General features: G+C 39.0%; 1 protein-coding gene and 1 pseudogene across 4 annotated transcripts; one reads left to right on the top strand and one right to left on the bottom strand.

Moving 5' to 3' along the window:
• Window positions 1-441: 441 nt before the first annotated feature.
• Window positions 442-20377, bottom strand: FAM177A1 (family with sequence similarity 177 member A1). 4 transcript variants are annotated; one of them, XM_047736509.1, is made up of 6 exons: window positions 20219-20377; window positions 19998-20121; window positions 13995-14168; window positions 5271-5337; window positions 4072-4169; window positions 442-2455 (listed from the first exon to the last, which is right to left on the bottom strand). In XM_047736509.1, exons 2-6 carry the CDS (start codon window positions 20091-20093, stop codon window positions 2249-2251), a joined length of 642 nt encoding a protein of 213 aa, XP_047592465.1. In that variant the 5' UTR covers window positions 20094-20121; window positions 20219-20377; the 3' UTR covers window positions 442-2248. The 4 variants fall into 4 exon arrangements, with proteins under 4 accessions (XP_047592465.1, XP_047592468.1, XP_047592467.1 ...); XM_047736512.1 differs by having other exon boundaries at window positions 19998-20112; window positions 20219-20369; XM_047736511.1 differs by having other exon boundaries at window positions 19998-20115; window positions 20219-20363.
• LOC125104147 (glyceraldehyde-3-phosphate dehydrogenase-like) lies at window positions 6733-7609 on the top strand (annotated as a pseudogene).
• Window positions 20378-21325: the final 948 nt, after the last annotated feature.

Genomic DNA, 21325 nt, shown 5'->3' with positions numbered 1-21325 from the left:
CTCAAGTCTTCTAAAAGTATTCCCTGTATCAGAGATTATTCCCATTCATTAGAATAGAGCCATTTCATTTCTGGGTTAGTAGTGTTTGGAGATGATATCTCTTTTTATAAGATATTTCAGTAAAAAGTATTTAAGTTACTCTTTCACTTTAATTAAAATCACTGGTATAAAATAATCTGTCTAGCTTTATTAACCAGTACCAGGGTCACATTTTATAAAACTCAACTCCATTTTGTTAAGGATTTTTGTTAGAGAATTTGTTAATTCAGTGTAAAGGTTCTCAGTTATACTGTTGTTTCATTTTTTTTATGAGAAGAAAGATTAAAAGAGGGTAAAATAATCCTGAACTATGATCCAGGGGGGAATAGTAAATATAAAAGAAGGGTCAAAAGGGAAGGAAAAGTAAAAGAGGCTTAAAAATAAGACAAAACCATTTAATCAATTTCTGGGAAATTTTATAGTTTGCATAAATAAAGTATAAAGATTTAATAAGGCACAGTGAATAACTATATAAACATTACAAACTGGCCACTGTTGGACAATTAAGAGAAAAGTGATATTTAAGAAACAAAACTTTCATAATCTTCCTTCTACAATCAGAAAGGTTTCTAGGTAAACTTTCAGATCTAGTGCCTCTAGGGAAAAGATCATTATTAGATATGCATGCCTTCACTGGATAATCCAATAAATACTTGAGTTGGAGGTCCTATCTCAAAGTTAAAAACAAATTAGAGGGAAGAGGTCAAGTTAGCATGTTTTAGAGCTTCTGGTAAACTATAATTTATGGTAACATTAATTACATGATCTGAAACTTAATCCTTTACTAAATTAAAGAATTTACAGCCATGACCAAAAAAATTACCATGCATGAACTACCATACCACAGATCCATAAAACTGAAGATTCCAAGTGAAAAATTATCTTTCCTAAATCTTTCAGATTTCAGTTGAAGAACTTAGTGGCCAGATGTTCATGTTCACTGATAACAGATTTCTGTAATAGGACCACTGTACCTTTGTTCGAGGAGTTTCTTTGAAGCTACATTTTATATAAAAATATTTAAGATTGACAGTTTAATGCTGCTTAGAACCACCATTAATCTCTGAAAGCTCTTAAGTCTGTGGATAGGCTTTTAAGAGCAGCATTTCGAAATACTCCACACAAGAATTCTTCCTTACCCACATTTAGTTATGAATCAAAATCATACAGATCTCTCATAAGATTATGAGCACATATTTAGGAATATTTTCAAACTTAGTTTCATATTATACTTAAGTAAGTGTTGCCAGTACCACAGTAGGCTCTAGAGAGCTGACCACACCTGGGTTAAGCAAACTATCCACTCAACTGTTGTTAACTTCAAAGAAGAGAATGATTGGTGACTTCACTATGCTACTGTGGCACTTGGTACAATATTAACAGTAGCCCCTGAAGGGTCAAGTCTTCATCTGTCCCTCACCCTACCATCCTCCCTCCAACTACTTGCCCCACAGGAAACACTCAGGGTCCACTGAGTCACAAAACCAGGATGCCATGTGGATAATCACTGGATGTTACCACTTGAATACAAATACATTAATAAATACATCTCGTAACTAGTGTTTTTAACGTAATGTTCAAAGTTAGTTACTTAATTTTAATAACTGCTGAAAAAGAATGTAAGATTAAGTAACCTGCATCAAAAAATGGAAACCCATCTTAGAACTGGTGTTACAAACTCACTCACCTTTTCATAAAATATTCTCAAGGAAAGAAAAATCAAAGTGCTTTTGTCTTGCTCCTTTTATTACACACTCAGTGAACCATCCTTAGTATGAAATTAATGGTTAGATTTATAAATGTAAGACAACATGAGAAAATCTAGGGGGGAAGGAATCCTTATTTCAGTCTGAGACTAGAAAGATCAGCTCCAGTTAGTAATTTAAGTATTTTTTTTCTTACAAACACCAATAACAGACAAGCTTGATAATTTAACACTTAATTGGCAATTAGGGCTCTAGAATGTCCTTAATTTCTTTAAAGAACATTTTAAAGCCAAAGCCCTAATGTGACACACAGAAAAAGCATAGTATAAATGATCAAATTTCAGATCTGGCTTTTGCTAGATAGAGCCTAAGAATGAAGAAACATTTTTCCCTTTCCAGATAATAATTTAAAATATAAATAATTATATTAAGTCCCACTGAATAAAGAATGTGAAAGTTCCTGGTATTATAAAAACCCTAGAGTTTGAAGTCTGATAGTCATTCTATGGTGGGACAGAAACTGGATTTTGTTTGCTTTCCATAATTACTTCACAGTCTCCCTCCATTTCAAAATTGAGATTGACAAATGAACTGGATGCCACTGTTTCTGGCTGATCCCTCTGGACAATGGAATCAGCCTGCAGTTTATTCTGCTGGTATTGTCTTTCTGCTTCTTCAGGCATTCTGTTTTCTTCTTCTTCTTCTTCTTCCTAAAAAGAGGAAATAATCAAGAATAGATGAAATATAAATGCCTAAAAAGAATAGTATTTGTTCCCCACTTTCAACTGCTTGTGCCTTTTTTTAAAAACTAAAACAATGGTGACCTGTCCAATTCAGTCTCATCTAATTAAGCCAAGACATACCTCCTTGTCCTGTGTTCCCAAACTGAAATGGGAACTATCATATGTCATTTTAAGGAAAGGGAAGTCATTTTTAAGTATGGTACAGCACTGCTTAGATGGGTCCTGAATTAACTTTGACAGAGGCTATATCTTTCAGATAAATTCTAATCTAAATAAAAAATAGCTAAACACTGCATCACTTCAATTACAGGGTATTAGCCTATTCAGTGGAATGGGGTGGTCCAGTCACCAAATGGTATAACATGGTTAATGTTCCCCAAAGCAGCTAGTATACAGATAATTTCTAGGTCCAGAACTTCTAAATTCTTGGAGGAAGTGAGCATTGTATTGGTCAATGCTGTATGGGTACTCAGTACAGAGTAGGTAACCACTCAAGATTAATATAGAGCTTGCTTGAGAGAACACAAGAAAGACAGACACTGGGGAGTCTATTACAATAGTCCAGATGAGGTATTGAGGCTCTAAACATGGCTGGAAGTGTTAAAAACACTCATTTGTTCATAAAAGGAGTTTTGAAACCATATAACAAATATAAAGTCAGCTGTCTTTTCCAGATGCATGGCCAGCCACTCCCCCAGTGCACTCTGCTCCAGTGATAAAGGACTATTCCCGCCACTTCTCCAAATACACAACTTATCCTCATGCCTCTACATTCTCACTTTAGCTGAATTCCCCTCCCCATTTGCTCGAAGAATAATATAAGATTCTAATATTTATTTTGTGTTCACCAATATACACTGGGTGCTGTTCTAAGCATTTTACATATCAACTCATTTAATCCTTAGAGCCACCCTGAACACGGATGCCACAATTTTCCTCATTATAAAAATGAAGAAACTGAGGCTTACAAAAGTTAAGTATCTTGCACCGACGGTTTTCAAAGTTAGAAATGGGGCAGTCAGAATTTGAATTCAAACCCTTTGGTTCTTCAGCCTATGCTCTTAGGAGCTAAACTTTTCTCAAGGCTAAACTCATTTCACCCTGACCCTAAAACCTCACTACATTTGCAGACAAATTGCCTCACCTCTTTGTTCCTTAACACCTGGCACTTACACATTTCTAGTACTTGTAATTTTCCGTGCTTCAAATCCTCCACTTCTCCTATATCCAGTCTACAGGTTCTAAGTACAGAGACTGTCTAATTTCCTCATCTGAAAACTGTAATAATAATCCAAAGAGAGATGTATGAAGATTAAATAAGATCATATATAAGGCACCTCACATAACACCTAGTCCAATGAAATCCAGCTTAGTCTCACACCAAGATCCTAGGGAAATTTCAGTTTATAAACATATAAATTAAAAATACCTAACTTGATTAATTAGTAACCCTACAATGAAATGCCTACCCTAAGGGAGCTCTCTCTTTTGGGTGGCTAGAGAGGATATATATGCTCATTACACAACCCATTAAGTCCACAGTAAATCAAACTGAAGCAAAGAAATGTAAAAAGGAGACACACCTCCTTCTTCATCCGGTAATACTCATCAATGGCATATTGGTACTTTGGGGTGCTGATGCCCAAAACAGATGCAATCTTCTCTCCAAGAAAGTCACACACTGAAGATACAAAAGTTAAATGGCAAAAACCAAACAAACACAAAAATGCAAAAGTTAAATGGCTTATATAATTCCATAAACATTTCTTGAGTATGTTCTATGTGCAAGGCACTATAAGAATACAAAAGTTATAGTCCCTGCCCTCAGGGAGATTATGAACACTCAGTGCATCTCTTCTGTGTATCTTCCTCGATTTCCTCAAGAGGCACTAGTAGCTCCTTCTGGGTTCCCAACAACACTCTGCTCATATCTCTAATTATACATGTATCACCATGTATTATAATTATCTATTACATGTCTACTTTTTCAAGAAAAAACAGACTTAAAGAGTTGGGGCATCATTAGACTCTAGGGGAAGAACGGCTTGCACTGTAACATTCCCTGAGGGCCTGCCACATGCCAGGCACTGTGAAAGGTTAGACTCAGAGGGGCTGACGAAGCAGATTCGAAAGGTAATCCAGGTCTGAAAGTGAAGATTTTCCTTACACCACACTACCTAGTAATATTGAGTGCTCAGTAAATGTTTCTTGAATGAATTACTATTCAAAATTACCTATAATAAAAAGCAGAAAATGATAAGCTATTGCAGAGCTTGAAATTGAAAATAGAGGAAAGCTTTATAATTTAAAACCTATATTTAAAATTAGCATGATTAACTCATATGTTGATAGTTCCTTTCCTTCAATGACTTAGTTATAGCTCAACTAAAGATATGAGGTATTAATGAAATTAAAAATAAATGAATTGTATAATACAGGCTCTAGAATAGTCAAACAGACTAAGAACAGTATCAGTACAAAACCATGTAACAAAATAGCAAAATAGTTGCTAACACAGAAGGTCCAGAAACATAAAAATTAATTTAAAATAAATTAATAAAGCCATTTTTCAGTTCTCTAAAAAAACCCCACCATTTGAAAGTGAAGAATGTTTTGAAGTGAAGTACAAGTTAGATTAATATCCAATGCTAGCTAGCTGCTGAGAACAGAGTGATTAACCCCTAATGTTTCTCCTTCACTTTGGAAACACCCCATTTGGTAAAGTTCTTGTTCTTGCAGCATATTATAACAGTTATACAATATTCAAACAGAAAAGTAATACCTGAGAGGGTTGATGTGGCAGCTCGGAGCATGTAAAACCATAAGTAGGGGCCCCAGGTGAGTTTTGTCTGCAACAAGAAGTCAGGTTAGCAACATTCATACCTAAACCCATTGGGTATATTTAGGCCAGAATGAAGCAATTAAGTATTTGGCTGGCGCATAGAATATTCTATAGATAGTACTACAGACTACAATCCAATTAAAAATTTAGAAGCTTTAGAGACAGCATTCCACAAAGACTTTTTATATTTACCCATATAACTATAATATTTACCCTAAGTCTGTGGAATAACCAAAGAAAGCAGCAGCAACTAAAATGGAGTTGGTATGAATTGACAATCTACAGCCTCTTCTCCTGTCTTGCTTTTTTGTCTTCATTGTTCATAAGCACAATATCAGAGAGAGTATGCAATAAATAGAAAGGAACCTTAAGAAATCATACAGTACAACATACTTATAGTACAGCGAGGAAATTAAGATTCAGAGAAAGTAAGCAGGATAAGTAAGAGCACATCAAATGAACTTTCAATGATGGGAAAACAAGTGACCAGTAAATGGCAAGGTAAGTATTTTGCTTCTTTAAGGATTAAGAAGGGCCTGGGGCGTTTGGGTGCGTTCGCCCTGGGCTCAGGTCATGATCCCAGACTCCTGGGATGAAGTCCCACATAGGGCTCCTTGCTCAGCAGGGAGCCTGCTTCTCCCTCTGCCTCTGCCTGCTACTGCCTGTGCTCACTCTCTCTGACAAATAAATAAAATCTTAAAAAGGATTAAGAAGGGCCTACACTATATACCCCAAGACAAACTCCGTGTGCATTTAGTAAAGCAGGACAAATGGTAGAAGGCAATCTACACTGCACAACTCCACTATTAATCTTGGTGCTGTCATTGCCATAGAACACTTCTGTGAAGCTTGCCACACAGACAACAGTTTGCTTCTGTGGATGAAATCAGTAATAAAAGCATGCTTCATTGTACTAATATTTCTGTTTACCAAAATAAAGTATAATATAGATCAATCAAATAATATTAATAGTATTATTATTTTAATATTGTTTCCAGGAAGGAGAAAAATGATGAAATTATACATAATATTCTTAGCTAAGATATACATTCATGATTATAAGGTATTAAAACAGAAAACACAAGAATATCTGTAAGACTGGGTAGATGGACTAAAGAGAAAAGGGGGAAACACACAACAGTCTTCCCATGAAAAGCAAGTATGCTGACTTCTGTGATAGTATTCTTGAAAAGAAACGGAAGTGAGTTAGCTCTTTTATCTCTATCTACATAAGAATGAGTGTCCAAGTAAACAAATACCTTCAACTAAGAAAATACTGTATATTTATGACTCTCTCAATCAAATCCACTGTATCTTCTATATTCAAAGCTGGAAGCATCTCTCTTATGTGGGGATAAGGGTTATTTTAGGGATTCTGTTTAAGATGTTCTCATCTAGGGCAGGGCAAAGAGGGTCATCATCTCTGCTCCTTCTGCTGACGCTCCCATGTTCGTGATGGGTGTGAACCATGAGAAGTATGACAACTCCCTCAAGATTGTCAGCAATGCCTCCTGTACCACCAACTACTTGGCTTCTTTGGCCAGGGTCATCCATGACAACTTCGGCATCGTGGAGGGACTCATGACCACCATCCATGCCACCACCACCCAGAAGACCATGGACAGCCCCTCTGGGAAGCTGTGGCGTGACAGCCGAGGGGCTGCCCAGAACATCATCCCTGCTTCCACTGGTGCGGCCAAGGCTGTAGGCAAGATCATCTCTGAGGTGAATTGAAAGCTCACCCGCATGGCCTTCCGCGTCCCCACGCCCAACATGTTGGTCGTGGATCTGACCTGCCGCCTGGAGAAAGGTGCCAAATATGATGACATCAAGAAGGTATTGAAGCAGGCATCAGAGGCCCCCCTCAAGGGCATCCTGGGGTACACTGAGGACCAGTTTGTCTCCTGCGACTTTAACAGTGACACCCATTCTTCCACCTTCGATGCAGGGGCTGGCATTGCTCTCAACGACCACTTTGTCAAGCTCATTTCCTGGTATGACAATGAATTTGGCTAGAGCAACCAGGTGGTGGACCTTATGGTCTACATGGCCTCCAAGGAGTAAGAGGCCCTTGGACCACCAGCCCCAGCCAGAGCAAGAAGAAGAGAGAGGCCCTCAGCTGCTGGGGAATCCCTGCCCCAATTTATCCCCGAAAACACTGAGAATCTCCCAACCTCCACTGTTTCCATCCCAGACCCCCTGAAGAAGGGGAGGGGCTTGGGGAACCCTACCTTGTCATGTACCATCAATAAAGTATACAGTACCCAGCCAAAAAAAAAGCTCTCGTCTTGGTGTTTACCTTACAGTTTTTATAGCAAACAGGACAGTGCAGTAATATAGGGAATGGAACCAGTTTCTGTAACACATGATAATGGCAGGGCCAATAAACTACTTAGAAAAGGATTAAGCAGGCTTTTGAAGGAAAGCATATATTTCTCAGTGGACCCAATTCTCCTGGAGTTGTTTCTAGAGAGAACAATTGCTGATATCCATGCAGTGACTACCAAAGAGTCAAACCTGCTCCAGAGCTGTGGAACTGGTTAAGGATCCCTGAATAACATCTATCATTATCACACACAATTACACAGAATGAATGCATGGGGCTCTTTGTTTAGACACTGATCTTACTGAATTGAAAGGACAGATGACTCAAGAGCCTACATTGGAACCTTGCCACCACTGCCAGCATCACCACCACGCCACTACCCCAGTAACAAGAGAAATGGGCCAGATCGTGGTCTTCAAGACTTCCAGTTTATGGTGCAAACTTAAGCTGATTCATTTTTTCTCCAAAAACTTAAGTATCTATCCCTACCTGAATAACTGAGTATCCACCCCTTCCTTAATAAGAACTATTCAGACTTGCTATCTTTTTTATTTTTAAACAACTTATTTTTTTTTTAAGATTTATTTATTTATTGGGACACCAGGGTGGCTCAGTTGGTTAAGCCGCTGCCTTTGGCCCAGGTCACTCGGTCCCTGGGATGGAGTCTGCATCGGGCTCCTTGCTCGGCAGGGAGCCTGCTTCTCTTGCTGCCTCTACCTTCCTCTCTGCCTGCTTGTGTGTGCTCTCTCTCTGACAAATAAACAAATAAATAAAATCTTTTTTTTTTTAAGATTTTATTTATTTACTGACAGAGATCACAAGTAGGCAGAGAGGCAGGCAGAGAGAGAGAGGAGGAAGCAGGCTCCCTGCTGATCAGAGAACCCGATGCGGGGCTCGATCCCAGGACCCTGAGATCATGACCTGAGCTGAAGGCAGAGGCTTTAACCCACTGAGCCACCCAGGAACCCCTAAACAACTTATTTTTAAATTACAAAAGTAATGCTTATTTTTTGTGGAACACTCAAGAAAATTGAGCAAAGTATAAGGAAAATAAAAGTCACCCATTTTTCTATCACCTGTAGATAATTATCACTAATATTTGAATATATTTTCCAAGTCTTTTCCTAAGCATGTATGTTTTTACAACATTGCTATATTTTCTCTACCCTGCTGTTTTCCCCCATTATAATACTTGTATTTAACCAAAAGGAATGAAATCAGGACCTCCAAGAGATATTTCCACTTCCTTCTTCACTGTAGCATTACTCATAACAGCCAAGATGTAGAAGCAACCTAAATGTCCACTGATGAATGAATGGATAAAGAAAATGTGGGAATACATATAATGGAAAATGCAGCCTTAAAAAAAAAGAAGGAAACAACATAGATGAACCTTGAGGACATTATGTTAATAAAATAAGCCAGTCACAGAAAGAGAAATAGTGCATGACAGAACATCAATCAGCATTTCTGCTCCTGCCCCCAAGCCACCTATTACTGAGACTGTTTCAGGTGAGTACAGTTGACAGGTGTGGACTCCCTCCTTCTTCGGTCAGCTCCCGTTGATGGAATGGTAGAGCCAGTGAGAATCCTAGGGCACTGACAGTCTCTGTTCATGAAGCAGCAAAAAAACCCCAAAAAGATCTAAGGCTACTGCTCCCCACCTCTACCAGCACTCAGCTCCTAAACCAGGGCTGTCACTCAGGAATGCAACATTTTGTGCCTACCCCCAACTTCAGAGCTCTGGCTAAGAGATTTTGCCCAGGAGGAAAAGTAAGCCATAAAACAGCTCCTAATCTGTTCTCAAATGAACTGACTTCATTTGCAACAGAGCTGCAACCAAGGCCAAAGGGTGCTCTCAAAATCAGCAGAGACTGTGTTAAGAGGTAATTGAGAGGAAGTTCTTAGATTCCCCGAAGATGCAGGCTAAACTAAAGGCTAGCTAGTTTGTAGCAGAGAAGAGGAGGTGGGGTGGAGACAGACTTCACTAAAATAATCCAGCAGTCACTAAACAAACAAACAAAAAAAACCAAAACACAAAAAACAAGCAAAGAACAAGGGGGTGGGGTGGAGAGGGTAAGGGCAGTATTGAGAGTTGTTGTAATATATTGTCTAAAATGTACAAAAAAATTAAGAGACATACAAAGAAACAGAAGTATGCTATACACAGGAAGAAAAGCAGGCAATAGAATCTACACATGAGTGACTAGATGCTGAATTTAAAAGAAAAAAATGTCAAAGCAACTTTTATAAGTATGTTCAAAGAACTAAGGAAACCATAATTAAAGAAATAAAGTATAACAATGTTGCACTGAGTGGAGAATATTAATAAAGAGATAAAAATTATTAATGGAGAGGCACCTGGGTGGCTCAGTTAAGCATCTGACTCTTGATTTTGGCTCAGGTTCCTGAGATGGAGAGCCCCAGGTTGTAGGGCTCCACTCAGCAGGGAGTCTGTTTATTTCGCACTTCCTCTCCCTCTACTCCTACCCCCATGCTCACATTCTCTCTCTCCCTAAAATAAATAAATAAATAAATCTTTAAAAAATTATTAACAAGAACCAGATGGAAACTTTGGAGTTGAAAATTGCAATAAATGAAATGAAAAATTCAGTAGAAGGGGCTTAATAGAACAAAAACACAAAAATGAAGGGAACAGACAACTCAACAATAACAGGTGGAGACTTTGACGGCCCATTTTCAATAACAAACAGGACAACCAGGCAGATCAACAAGGAGACTTGAAAAACACTATAAGCCAACCAGACCTAACAGACACCTACAGAACACGTGACCTAACAATAGAACCTACATTCTCCTCAAGTATAAACAGAACATTCTCCAAGACAGACCACATGCTAGGCCATAAAACAAACTTCGATTTAAAAGGAGAAATAATACAAGTATCTTCTTCAACCACATGGGGTGAAATTAGAAATCAAGAACAGGGGCATCCAGGTGGCTCAGCTGGTTAAGTGTCCAACTCAGCTCAGGTCTTGACCTCAGGGTTATGAGTTCAAGCCCCACACTGGGCTCCACGCTGGGTATGGAGCCTACTAAAAATAAGAAAAAACAATCAAGAACAGAAAATATAATGTGAAAACTTAACAAATATATGGGAAGTAAATAACATACTCTTAAATAACCAATAGGTCAAAGAAAATACTTTGAGATGAATGAAAATGAAGGTGTAACATACAAAACTTATGAGATGTACCTAAAGCAGTTCTTAAAGGGAAATTCACAGCTAATTAAAGAAGAAAGATAACCTTCCACCTTAAAACACGGGAAAAAATAAAGCAAACTAGACCTAAAACAAGCAAAAGGAAGGAAATAAAGACTAGTGTGAAAACTAATGAAATGGAGAAAGAAACAAGAGAAAAAAACCAGTGAAACCAAAAGCTGGTTCTTGGAAAAGATCAACAAAATTGGCAAACCTTTTGCTAAACTGACCCAAGAGAAAAGAAGGAAAACCCAAATAATTAGAATCAGAAAAGAAAAAACAAAAAGGACTATAAAGGAATACTATGAACAACTACGTGACAACAAATATGACAACATATGAAATAAACAAAACTACCAAAATGGACTTAGAAATAAGACAATTTCGGAATCAAAAAACCATACACAATGAAAAGCCTAAGCAGCTTCACAGGTAAGGTCACCAAACATTTAAATAAGAATTAATACCAATTCTTCACAAAATCTCCCCAAAGAACCAACCAACAAAAAACCCAGAAGAGGAAGGAACAGTTCCCAACTCATTTTATGAAGCCAGTATTACTCTGGAACCAAAACCAGACAAAGACATCACAAGAAAATTATAGACCTATAATTTTTTATGAGTACGGGTGCAAAAATTCCCAATAATTACTAGCAAACTAAATCCAGCAACATATAAAAAGAACTATATACCATGACCAAGTGGGTTTTATCCTAGGAATATAAGGCTAGTTTTGCAGCCAAAAATCAATCAATGTCACCATTATCAACAGAATAAAGAACAAGGCAGTTCTTCAAATGTTTAAATATAGTTAGCATATGACCTGGCAATTCCACTCATAGGTACATAACAAAGAGAAATTAAAAACTGTATCTAAATGTTCACACCAGCATTACTCATAGTAGCCAAAAGGTAGAAATAGCCCAAAAGTCCATATACTGACAAATGTGGTATCTCAAAAAAAGGAATGAAATTCTGACATATGCTATAACATGTATGAACGTTGAAAACATGCTAAATCAAAGAAGGCAGTTACACAAGATCACTTGTTATGTGATTTCATTCTATGAAATGTCCATAATAGGAAAATCTGTAGAAAGAAAGTAGATGATGATTATTAGGAGTTGGGGAGATGAAGGATAATGCACAATAACTAAAGAGTACTAAGTTTCTTTTTGAGGTGATGCAAATGTACTAAAACTGACTGTGGTAATGGTTGTGCACATCTATGAATACACTAAAAGCCACATCACTATAACTTTGAATCGGTGAATTGTATGCTATGTGAACTGTATCTCACTAAAGCTTGTTAAAAAAAGTAAATTTTTAGGCACATAGGAAGGATGCATTTTCTTTTATGCAATGCTTTTATTTTTTAATGCTCAAAAATAATAAAATTTATTTACTTAATAAATAAAATTTATTTAATAAAATTTATTTATTTAATAAATAAAATTGAAGATTTTATTATTTGAGAGAGAGAGAGTATGTGTGAGAAGGGAAAGAGCAGAGAGAGAGACAAGCAGACTCCACACTGAGTGTGGAGCCCAATGCAGGGCTTGATCCCACCACCCAGAGATCATGACCTAAGTCAAAACCAAGAGTCAGATGCCCAAATGACTCAGCCACCCAGGTGCCCCAGTATGCAATGTTTTTCATATCGCTTTCTATGTAATAGCAACTACTGAGACAATGATTTTTAAAAACATACAGATACCAATGTATACCGACAAATAAGAACTAACCCCTTCAAAGTAATTTAAAAGAAAAATACTTATTCCAACAATTCTCCCAGTGCACGAAACACCTCTGTAATATTCTGCATGCATTTGGAAATGCCATCAGAGTATACTGCATGGTCCTTTGAATAAATTCCATAGTAGAGACTCTGGATCTAATTTTTTTTTAATAACCAAAATCTATCAAAAGACAAATCTGATGAATACTAGTAATAACATTTTTTTAAAGATTTTATTTATTTATTTGACAGAGAGAGATCACAAGTAGATGGAGAGGCAGGCAGAGAGAGAGGAAGGGAAGCAGGATCTCTGCCGAGCACAGAACCCGATGCGGGACTCGATTCCAGGACTCTGAGATCATGACCTGAGCCGAAGGCAGCAGCTTAACCCACTGAGCCACCCAGGCGCCCAGTAATAACATTTTTTAAATCAAATACAAATTAATAATTCTCTATCCTGCTACCCTTCTTTAAAGCACTTTACAGTCTGGTAATTATAATACGTACTTATTGCCTATCTTCCCACTAGCATAGAAGAGCAAAAATTTTTGTTGCCCGTGGCTGCATCACTAGTGCCCAAAACAGTACCTACTAGAAAATCAGTAAATACTGATCAACTAAACACTTCAAAGACTACTTAGAAGGACAACACTCCTTTTAAAGAATGTACAGCTTGTCCTATAATTTTATAGTTACATCATGTATAATTTAGAAATACTTAAATTTAGCTGATGAGGCACATAAAGTTAAGAACCATAGATTCCTATCTTCCAGTCAAAACTTGAGGCAATAATGTAAAAAAGAACTAATGAATCCTAAATTTTAGGTGGAAACTATTATGGCAGCATAATCCTTAATTCAAAGGGACTGAAATCCAAGCACTCTCTTTAGTAAGATAAATCTTAAAGAAACTTAGCCACACTGAAAAGTACTCTGACACTCAAGCTATTTAAGACTACTAAAATGCAGGAATATTTCCATCCATGTGTGTAAAAATACTGTTTTCTATCCAAATCATAATGTATACTTTTATAACCAAAATATAGTTGATTTAAACCTCAAAAGACCCCTTTCATTTGATGTTTAAGGGGAAACAAATCAATTTTAAAAACTATTGACAGTGCCTTCTTAGCACCCTAGGCAGTGTGGGAGTCTCATAAAAAACTATTGACAAGGGGCGCCTGGGTGGCTCAGTGGGTTAAGCGTCTGCCTTTGGCTCAGGTCATGATCTCAGGGTCCTGCATTGGGCTCTCTGCTCAGCAGGCTCCCCTCTCTCTCTGCCTGCCTCTCTGCCTACTTGTGATCTCTCTCTCTGTCAAATAAATAAATAAAATCTTAAAAAAAAAAAAAAACTATTGAAAAGAGCATCAAACTTACAGGATCAACAGTAGGCAAAACATCTTTCTTCTCCGGGCCATCAACTTCATCTTCATCTGTGCTGTATTCTTCCATGGTTTCACCACTAACAAAGTGAATGACTCTCCTCGGGACTTTCTTCTTCTTTCCTATAACTCCCAGTTCTACATTTTCAAAGCCTCTTTCACTATTCATCTAATGATGATAAATTAAGATAGTAAGTTTCAAGTGAAGTTAATTTTCTTTCATATGGCAAAAAAATTTCTTGATTGCTTTATTTTAGGGAATAAAGAAACAGAAACCAATCCTTAATGTTTTTTTTAGAAAGTAAGACATCATACACACACAGGAATATCAATAACATAAATGTAGAGTTTAATGAATAATAAAGCAAACATCTACATACCTTCTACAGAGGGTAAAAAATAGAATTTAACCAAATAAACTTTTTTGAAGTCAACGGCTAAGAAATCAAGCACCACACTTCAAACAGAGCAATTCCAATGCTTATAATATGCGAAGATACTCTGGACATCAATCGTTTTAAAGAATAATGCTAATTACAGATCAATGCGTAGTATCAAAAGATATCATATAGATGCACATGTACATATATTAGAGACATCAAATAAAATACCAGTTCATGGCAAGGAACTTTCCTAAACCTTAGGATCTGGGATTAGCTACTTGTGAACAAAACAAAACCCATTCGATTAACTCTGATTCTCTCCTCTTCTCAAAACAGGAGTTCCAAATTAAAATGCCTTTTAAGGCCGAGTGGCACCAAAAGTGAACAAAACTATAAAGGGAAGGGTAGACTCCGAGGAGAAAGCATCCCCAGTGAAGATATTTAAACTGAAAAAATGTTTTATAGCACTGTGCAGTCCAAATAAAACTCACTTGTAAATCAAATCTAGAAAACAACCCACTAAGTGTTCTATCTTTGAACTTTCAAATTTCTTAGTCAATAACACATAGGTGACAACAGAGTTTTCTGATAGTAAGAAGATTTGCCTACCGCCACACCCCTGAGCAGGCCTGATCTTGTCTGATCTCGGAAGCTAAGCAGGGTCATGCCTAGTTAGTACTTGGATGGGAGACAGTAAAAACATTTTACAGATTTTAGTGCAATAGTCTATGGAATTCTAATTACAGCCAAATTTCATTCCTAGGGATATACTAACTTTACCTCAAATATAAACCCATGTTCCCAAACATATTGTGGGAGCGGACAAAGAACTTTTCTTTGTTATCTTGATCTCAGATATCTTGCCTAAGATATCTTGTTATCTTGCCTAAGAAAGCCTTTATTTCATCTCCTTACTAGAGTACTTCAAAAAGGCACAGTACAATTATGAAGAAAAACCCAGCAAGTGGTTACTCCTAGGGATAGGTACTGAGACGGGGGAGGAGGTAGGGGTAAGGAAGTAGTTATTCTTTTTGGTATTTTGTTATTTTTTGTTTTGTGAAGAGAATATGTTCATGTATTACTGATAAAATTTTAAAACTAAACCAAACAAAATGATACAGGACTATAGGACTGCCACAATTAATTGGAGTCCACGTTGGTGGGATTTTCTAGGATGGTCCAGAGTTCAAAAATTTTGTCCTCTATAAGAATTCTTACACTTGTGGGTATGACCACACAGTTTAAACCCATGAATGGTGTTCAACCAATAAGAAAGAAAGTTCTTTGAACTGCAGTTGCAGAGATATATTGATAAAAACAGAGATAAAACTGCAAAGTTATACTGATAAAAACAGTAGACTAGAACTGCCCAGTTATGCAAATATAAGTAACTTCATTTTTGTATTATTTCCTCTTAATCCTTTTAGTTTATTTTTAGAAAATATATATAGCTCTCTGTTCTTCACTTCCCGAAGGTAAGTTTCAGTCATTAGCCAGGATGTGAACACAGGTATATCCAACCTAAAAAACACACGCAGTGGGGCATCTGGGTGGCTTACTTGGTTAAGGAGCTGGCTTCGGCTCAGGTCATGATCCCAGGGTCCTGGGATCAAGTCCCACATCGGGCTCCCTACTCAGCAAAGAGCCTGTTACTCTCTCTTCCTCTGCCTGCCTCTCTGCCTACTTCTGATATCTATCTCTCTGTCAAAATAAATAAATAAAAATCTTTAAAAAAAAAAAACAAAACCACGCGCATTGCGACACTTGAACACACATCACTGACAGCAACTATAACTGCTGTATAGTGAACTGAGATCATGAAAACCTTGAGAGCATGGGATATCTATGGATTAACCTGAAAAAACAAAAGCCACAGTTCTCCCTAGCCTGTCTTAAGAGTTCAAACAAATCCCAGCCCTTAATGAAGGAAGATCAGCCCATTTATAATATCCATAAACAAAATGAACAACAAACGGTCCACCATGAGGACACCTGGGTGGCTCATTCGGTTAAGTGTCTGTCTTCAGCTCAGGTCATGATCCCAGGGTCCTGGGATGGAGTCCCGTATCAGGCTCCTTGCTCAGTGGGGAACTTCTCCCTCTACCTGCCTATTCTCCTTGCTTGTGCTCCCCCCATCATCTCTCTGACAAATAAATAAATAAAATATTTTAAAAAGAAAAAAAACATGGTCCACCAAGTTCACCTGGTCCCCAGACATGGCGAGCCATTCCTACCCTATCATTTTTCCCCTTGAAATAAGATTTGATTTATGGCTGTTCTAACAACAATGTTTCCTTCTAAACCACTACTCAGGTCTGTGGATCCATTTAAAAGCAAGGGAAAGTCAGAGAAGTTGGGTTAGATCTCCAGTTGTCACACTATCTGGATGGATCTAATGCCAAAGCAACAGTTCCAGTCAGTGAAAATAGCTGAGACCTTTCAGGGTACATTACCATGGCCTGTTCCACCCCCATTAAAGCAGAAGCAGCTTCTCACTGTTTGCTCTAGTAATTTCTCATTGGCTGAATTTTTCCTTTCTTAGACAAAGGCAAAGGAGAAGGGCTGTCTCTCATTGGCTCAACTACTTCACCCTCCCTAGACAACTTTAATAAATCAAAACATTCCAGCTGGATCATAACAATTAGTATAAACTTAGCTACTATCTCCATTAACTCTGACTCTTGGCTATATTCTTTCCAAAATATTTTTTTTAAACCTACAAAGGTGAAGGCTGAAATATGATTCATAATCTTTTCTTATTTTTTTTAAAGATTTTATTTGTCAGAGAGAGAGAGAGAGCCCACAAGCAGGAGAGGAAGAAGCACTCTCTGCTGAGCAGGGAGCCCAATGTGGGACTCAATCCCTGGCGGGATCTAGCCCATAGGCCATAGTTCTGTCAACACCTCATCTTAAGGAAACGGACTGGCACATAAAAAATCTGTGAAAGACAATCTATGACATGTGATTCCAACCTCTACTTAGAGAATAAAAAAGGGGAAACAGTGAAGGGTGGTAATGATGTCTAAAACCAACCAGAAAATTAATTTGGTGAAAATTTCCAACAATTATAAATGAAAGTTATTCTCTGAATTTTGCAAATGTTTCTTTTTTACAGATAAACAATAAACCTCTTAGTAAGAAAAATTTCAGTGTCACTATTACAAATTCCATTTTAACAAATTTTAAAGATGTGAAAAAAGAGGTTCCTAACTCCAGGAAATTAATAGATGCACTGTCAATTCACATTTTATCAAATTTTATGGTTAACCACCAGAGCATATATCTATTTATCTAGTTCCCTGGGGCCTGATTTCAATGGCAATTATCTTTTTATACACTTTCATAGAACTTCTTTAAAATATGTACTACATATCACGGATTTCATTCTGTATCACCTTCCCCAACTAGGTAGCTTGCAACATAGCAGTTGGCACAGTGTGTATCCTTCACTGCTATACCCTGTAGTCTATAGCTCTAGTACATCATAAGTTCTTGGTAGCAGAGGTGCTACATAAATGAATAAGTAGTGTACTGAAATTTTAACTTCTTTAATAAGACTGAGGCTCAGATTTTGGTTAAAAGTTTAGTCAAAGACTTGCCTGATAAAATGTCACAATAGGTAGTGTATGGCTTGGTTTAAGGTGAAATTCTAAACACGGAGCCAAGCTCCTATTTCTAACTCTTTTCCCTACACGGCACTTGGAATTGCTCAGTTCTGACAAACTGATGAAGGACAACAGGCTCTCCATCCATCCAAGTCCCCACTTCACTGGCCTCTTTTCTTTTACTGTACTCAAAAGCATGGATCTGGGGTTCCCAGAGATGTTTCTGCTTCAGGAATGTGAATGGGAGCAAAAAGGGAAAGTTAGAAAATAGTTCGTATGGTATGAACCCATTTGTGTTTAACACAAAAGAAGATATTATATATGCATAGGAAATCCCAGAATGATTACCAGACAAACTTACTTTTGGTGAATGTGAGATACTGCCCAGGGGAGTATTCCTATGACTTTCTACTTTCAGCTCAACGGTCTCCTTTAGTGTTTAGATATCTATTGCTTTTTCAACTAAATATATGAAAATAACATAATATCACTAAACCAAAAGGAAGAACCTCTCTTCAAACAGTACTTAGCTGATAAATCAATACAGGTATGTTTACTTTGCTATTAGAGAGATTCAAAGCTTGAAGCAGTGGTGAAAACAATTACAGAAACAGAAGGAAAAGTCAAATGGAAAATACACCCAGCTTTGTGTCAGCAACAGGTCTCAACTGAAAATGAAATGTGGCTCTCTAACCAATTTAGTGTTGCCACTGAATTCTTTCCTGCTGGTTACTTTCCTCCTTAAGTAGGAGATAAACAATAAATATCATATAAAAACTACCATGTGGAAAAGTTTTTGTTCATGCAAACTACATCTTATACTACAAAAGTTATACTCACATTCAGGCACTATTCCCTTCGGAATCTGTGGTTGGGGATGGGGGGGGTCAGTCTTACTGACATTCTGGTAGTTAGTCTCAAAAGTGAAGCCACTAAAAAGGCTTCATTTTCACTGAAGGTGGAAAAGATTTCTACATAGAAGCAACTCGGGTTTTTAATGGCCCATACTATATACTCCTGAGTTGGTTGCAGTTAAAGCAATTTCTTCATTAGCTTTACTTGGCCCAAGATTCTAAACTATTACTTTAGACTACCAAATCCAAAACAAAACAAACCTCTAAACCTTACCTAACTCTCTAAACTTAGGCTATCCAACACAGTAACCATTAGCACCATCTGGCTAATAATGCTCCCTTAAAATGAGAATAGTTCAAACTGAGACGTGCAGTAGGCGTGACACGCATACACACACAGGATTTCTAAGACTTGTACCAAAAAGAGAATGTAAAATACCTCACTGTTAACTTTTCACATTAGTTACGTACTGAAGTTTTTTGTTATATTAGATTAAACAAAATATTAATAATATGCATTAAAACATTAAAATGTATTTTTATTTTTTTTAATATGGCTACTAGAAAACATACAATTTACAACGTAGCTCCCATTATGTTTCTGCTGGGCAGCTCCGAGCCTCAGTTACCTCGCGGGTGAAATGGGGATCACGCCCACATCATGCAGAAGTTATTAGGATTAAGTGAAATAAAGCCTGTAAACGCTCAGCACATAGTTGCTATTAGCTAACCAAAGGGCACAAGCCAAGTCCGGCGCTTCCACCCGGAGAGGCTGAGAAGCGTCTGCAGCCGCCGCCACCTGGCTTCCAGTTACTCTAAGGACAGCCTTTCGGGGACACGCCTTCCTTCTCTGGCTCGCGGACCGAAGCTGGAATAGCACCCCCGGAAACCCCGCAGTATGCAGCGCGGCCAGCGGAGGGGTTGGTGAGGGACGCCCGGCTGTGGGGAGGCGTCCGCCCCTTCCCCCCAAGCCGGTGTCTTTGGGCAGAGGTGGGGCTACAGTGACAAGGAACCCCGAAACGCATCTCCGGCGGGCGGCCTGCTCGGGGGAAGGCCGGGAAGGCCAAGAGAGCAGCGGGCGGACGAGACAGACACGAGACGGGACTCCCCTAGCCCCAGCCTCCGCGCCGCCGCCTCTCTCGGCGGCCCCACTTACCTGCTGAGCCGATTCCCTGAACGTCGCGGCGGCCGCAGCTCCCGAAGCTGCAACCGCTCCTCCTCCTTCCGCAAGGGTCGCTGGCTCCGGGTCCATCTTCGTTGCCGCCACAGGGCTGCTGGCGCTAGCAAGATAGAACGTCATGGCCGGTAAGCCCATTTCCCTCCTCCGCCTCCCCACCCAGGCGCGGACCCTGCCGGCCGTCACCAAGCGGGACTCACCCGCAGCGCCCACCTCGCGCCGCGCCTAGCCACGCCACGGCAGGAGGAGCGGGCCTGCCCTGATGGGTGGGACCCGCCTGAGGGGCGGGGCCTGCAGGCGCCTCGCCCCTCTCTCCGGCTTCTCCGATCGCGGCCAGGGAGGCGCAACGAAAGGCTCGCGTGGGGCGGAGCGAGGCGAGCTGCCTGCTGCACTGCTTCCGGCCCAGCCCACGTCCGCCGCTCTCCGAGCCGCCGGCTGGCACCGCCGGTGACGTCATGCCTCGTACCTGCACCTGGAGCTTGGCTTCCGGATCTGGGCGCAGCCAGCCCCCAGCTGCGTTTTGGGCAGTCCCCACTGTCCTAGACCTTGGTTTCTGCACTTAAAAAAGGAAACTGTCCCGTGTGTTTCAAAGGCTTGTGAAAATATATTTTTAAGATGTAAGGCTCTGCTGCACCTTATTTTATTTTTTAAAGATTTTGACAGCGAGCGAGCGAGCGAGAGAGGGAACACAAGCAGGGGGAGTGGGAGAGGGAGAAGCACGCTTTCCGCTGAGCTGGGAGCCCGATGCGGGGCTCCATCCCAGAAACCTGGGATTATGACCCCCGTCGAAGGCGGGTGCCTAAGGACTGAACCACCCAGGCGTCCCTGCATATTTCATTCCTAACATGAATGACAGTCTAGCCCAAAATACTCTTGAAATAAGAGCCTCAAAGGTAAATTTTGTTTACACTTCTCTGACATGCTTAAGTATAACTGTAGAAAAAAGTTAAGTGAGATCTGAAGAAGAGGAAAGGGCAGCACCAAGGTTCTATTTTGACAAATATGAGGAATAACTTATGTATCTGCGCGTGCGCGCGTGTCAGGGGGGCATACCAGACTTTTAACAATGTTCAACCAAATTAAAGTCATGATTGCAGTGAATACAGCACTACTTAAACTAGTTGGAGCATTTCCAGGTACATGTTCTTTTATTATGGCTTTAGTATGAAAGTTTTCACACAAGTTATTGTGAATTGTAGGGTTGAAAAATACATTATTTTGGCCACAGGGGCTTTTAATGGAACTTTAAATTCCATTGGTATGCCAGTCAAAATTCAGAAATACTCCCCAAAGTTATGGCCTGGTAC

This window comes from Lutra lutra, chromosome 7 (assembly GCF_902655055.1).
Source record: "Lutra lutra chromosome 7, mLutLut1.2, whole genome shotgun sequence".
Lineage (NCBI taxonomy): Eukaryota > Metazoa > Chordata > Mammalia > Carnivora > Mustelidae > Lutra > Lutra lutra.
This window is presented reverse-complemented; position numbering and strand designations above follow the sequence as displayed.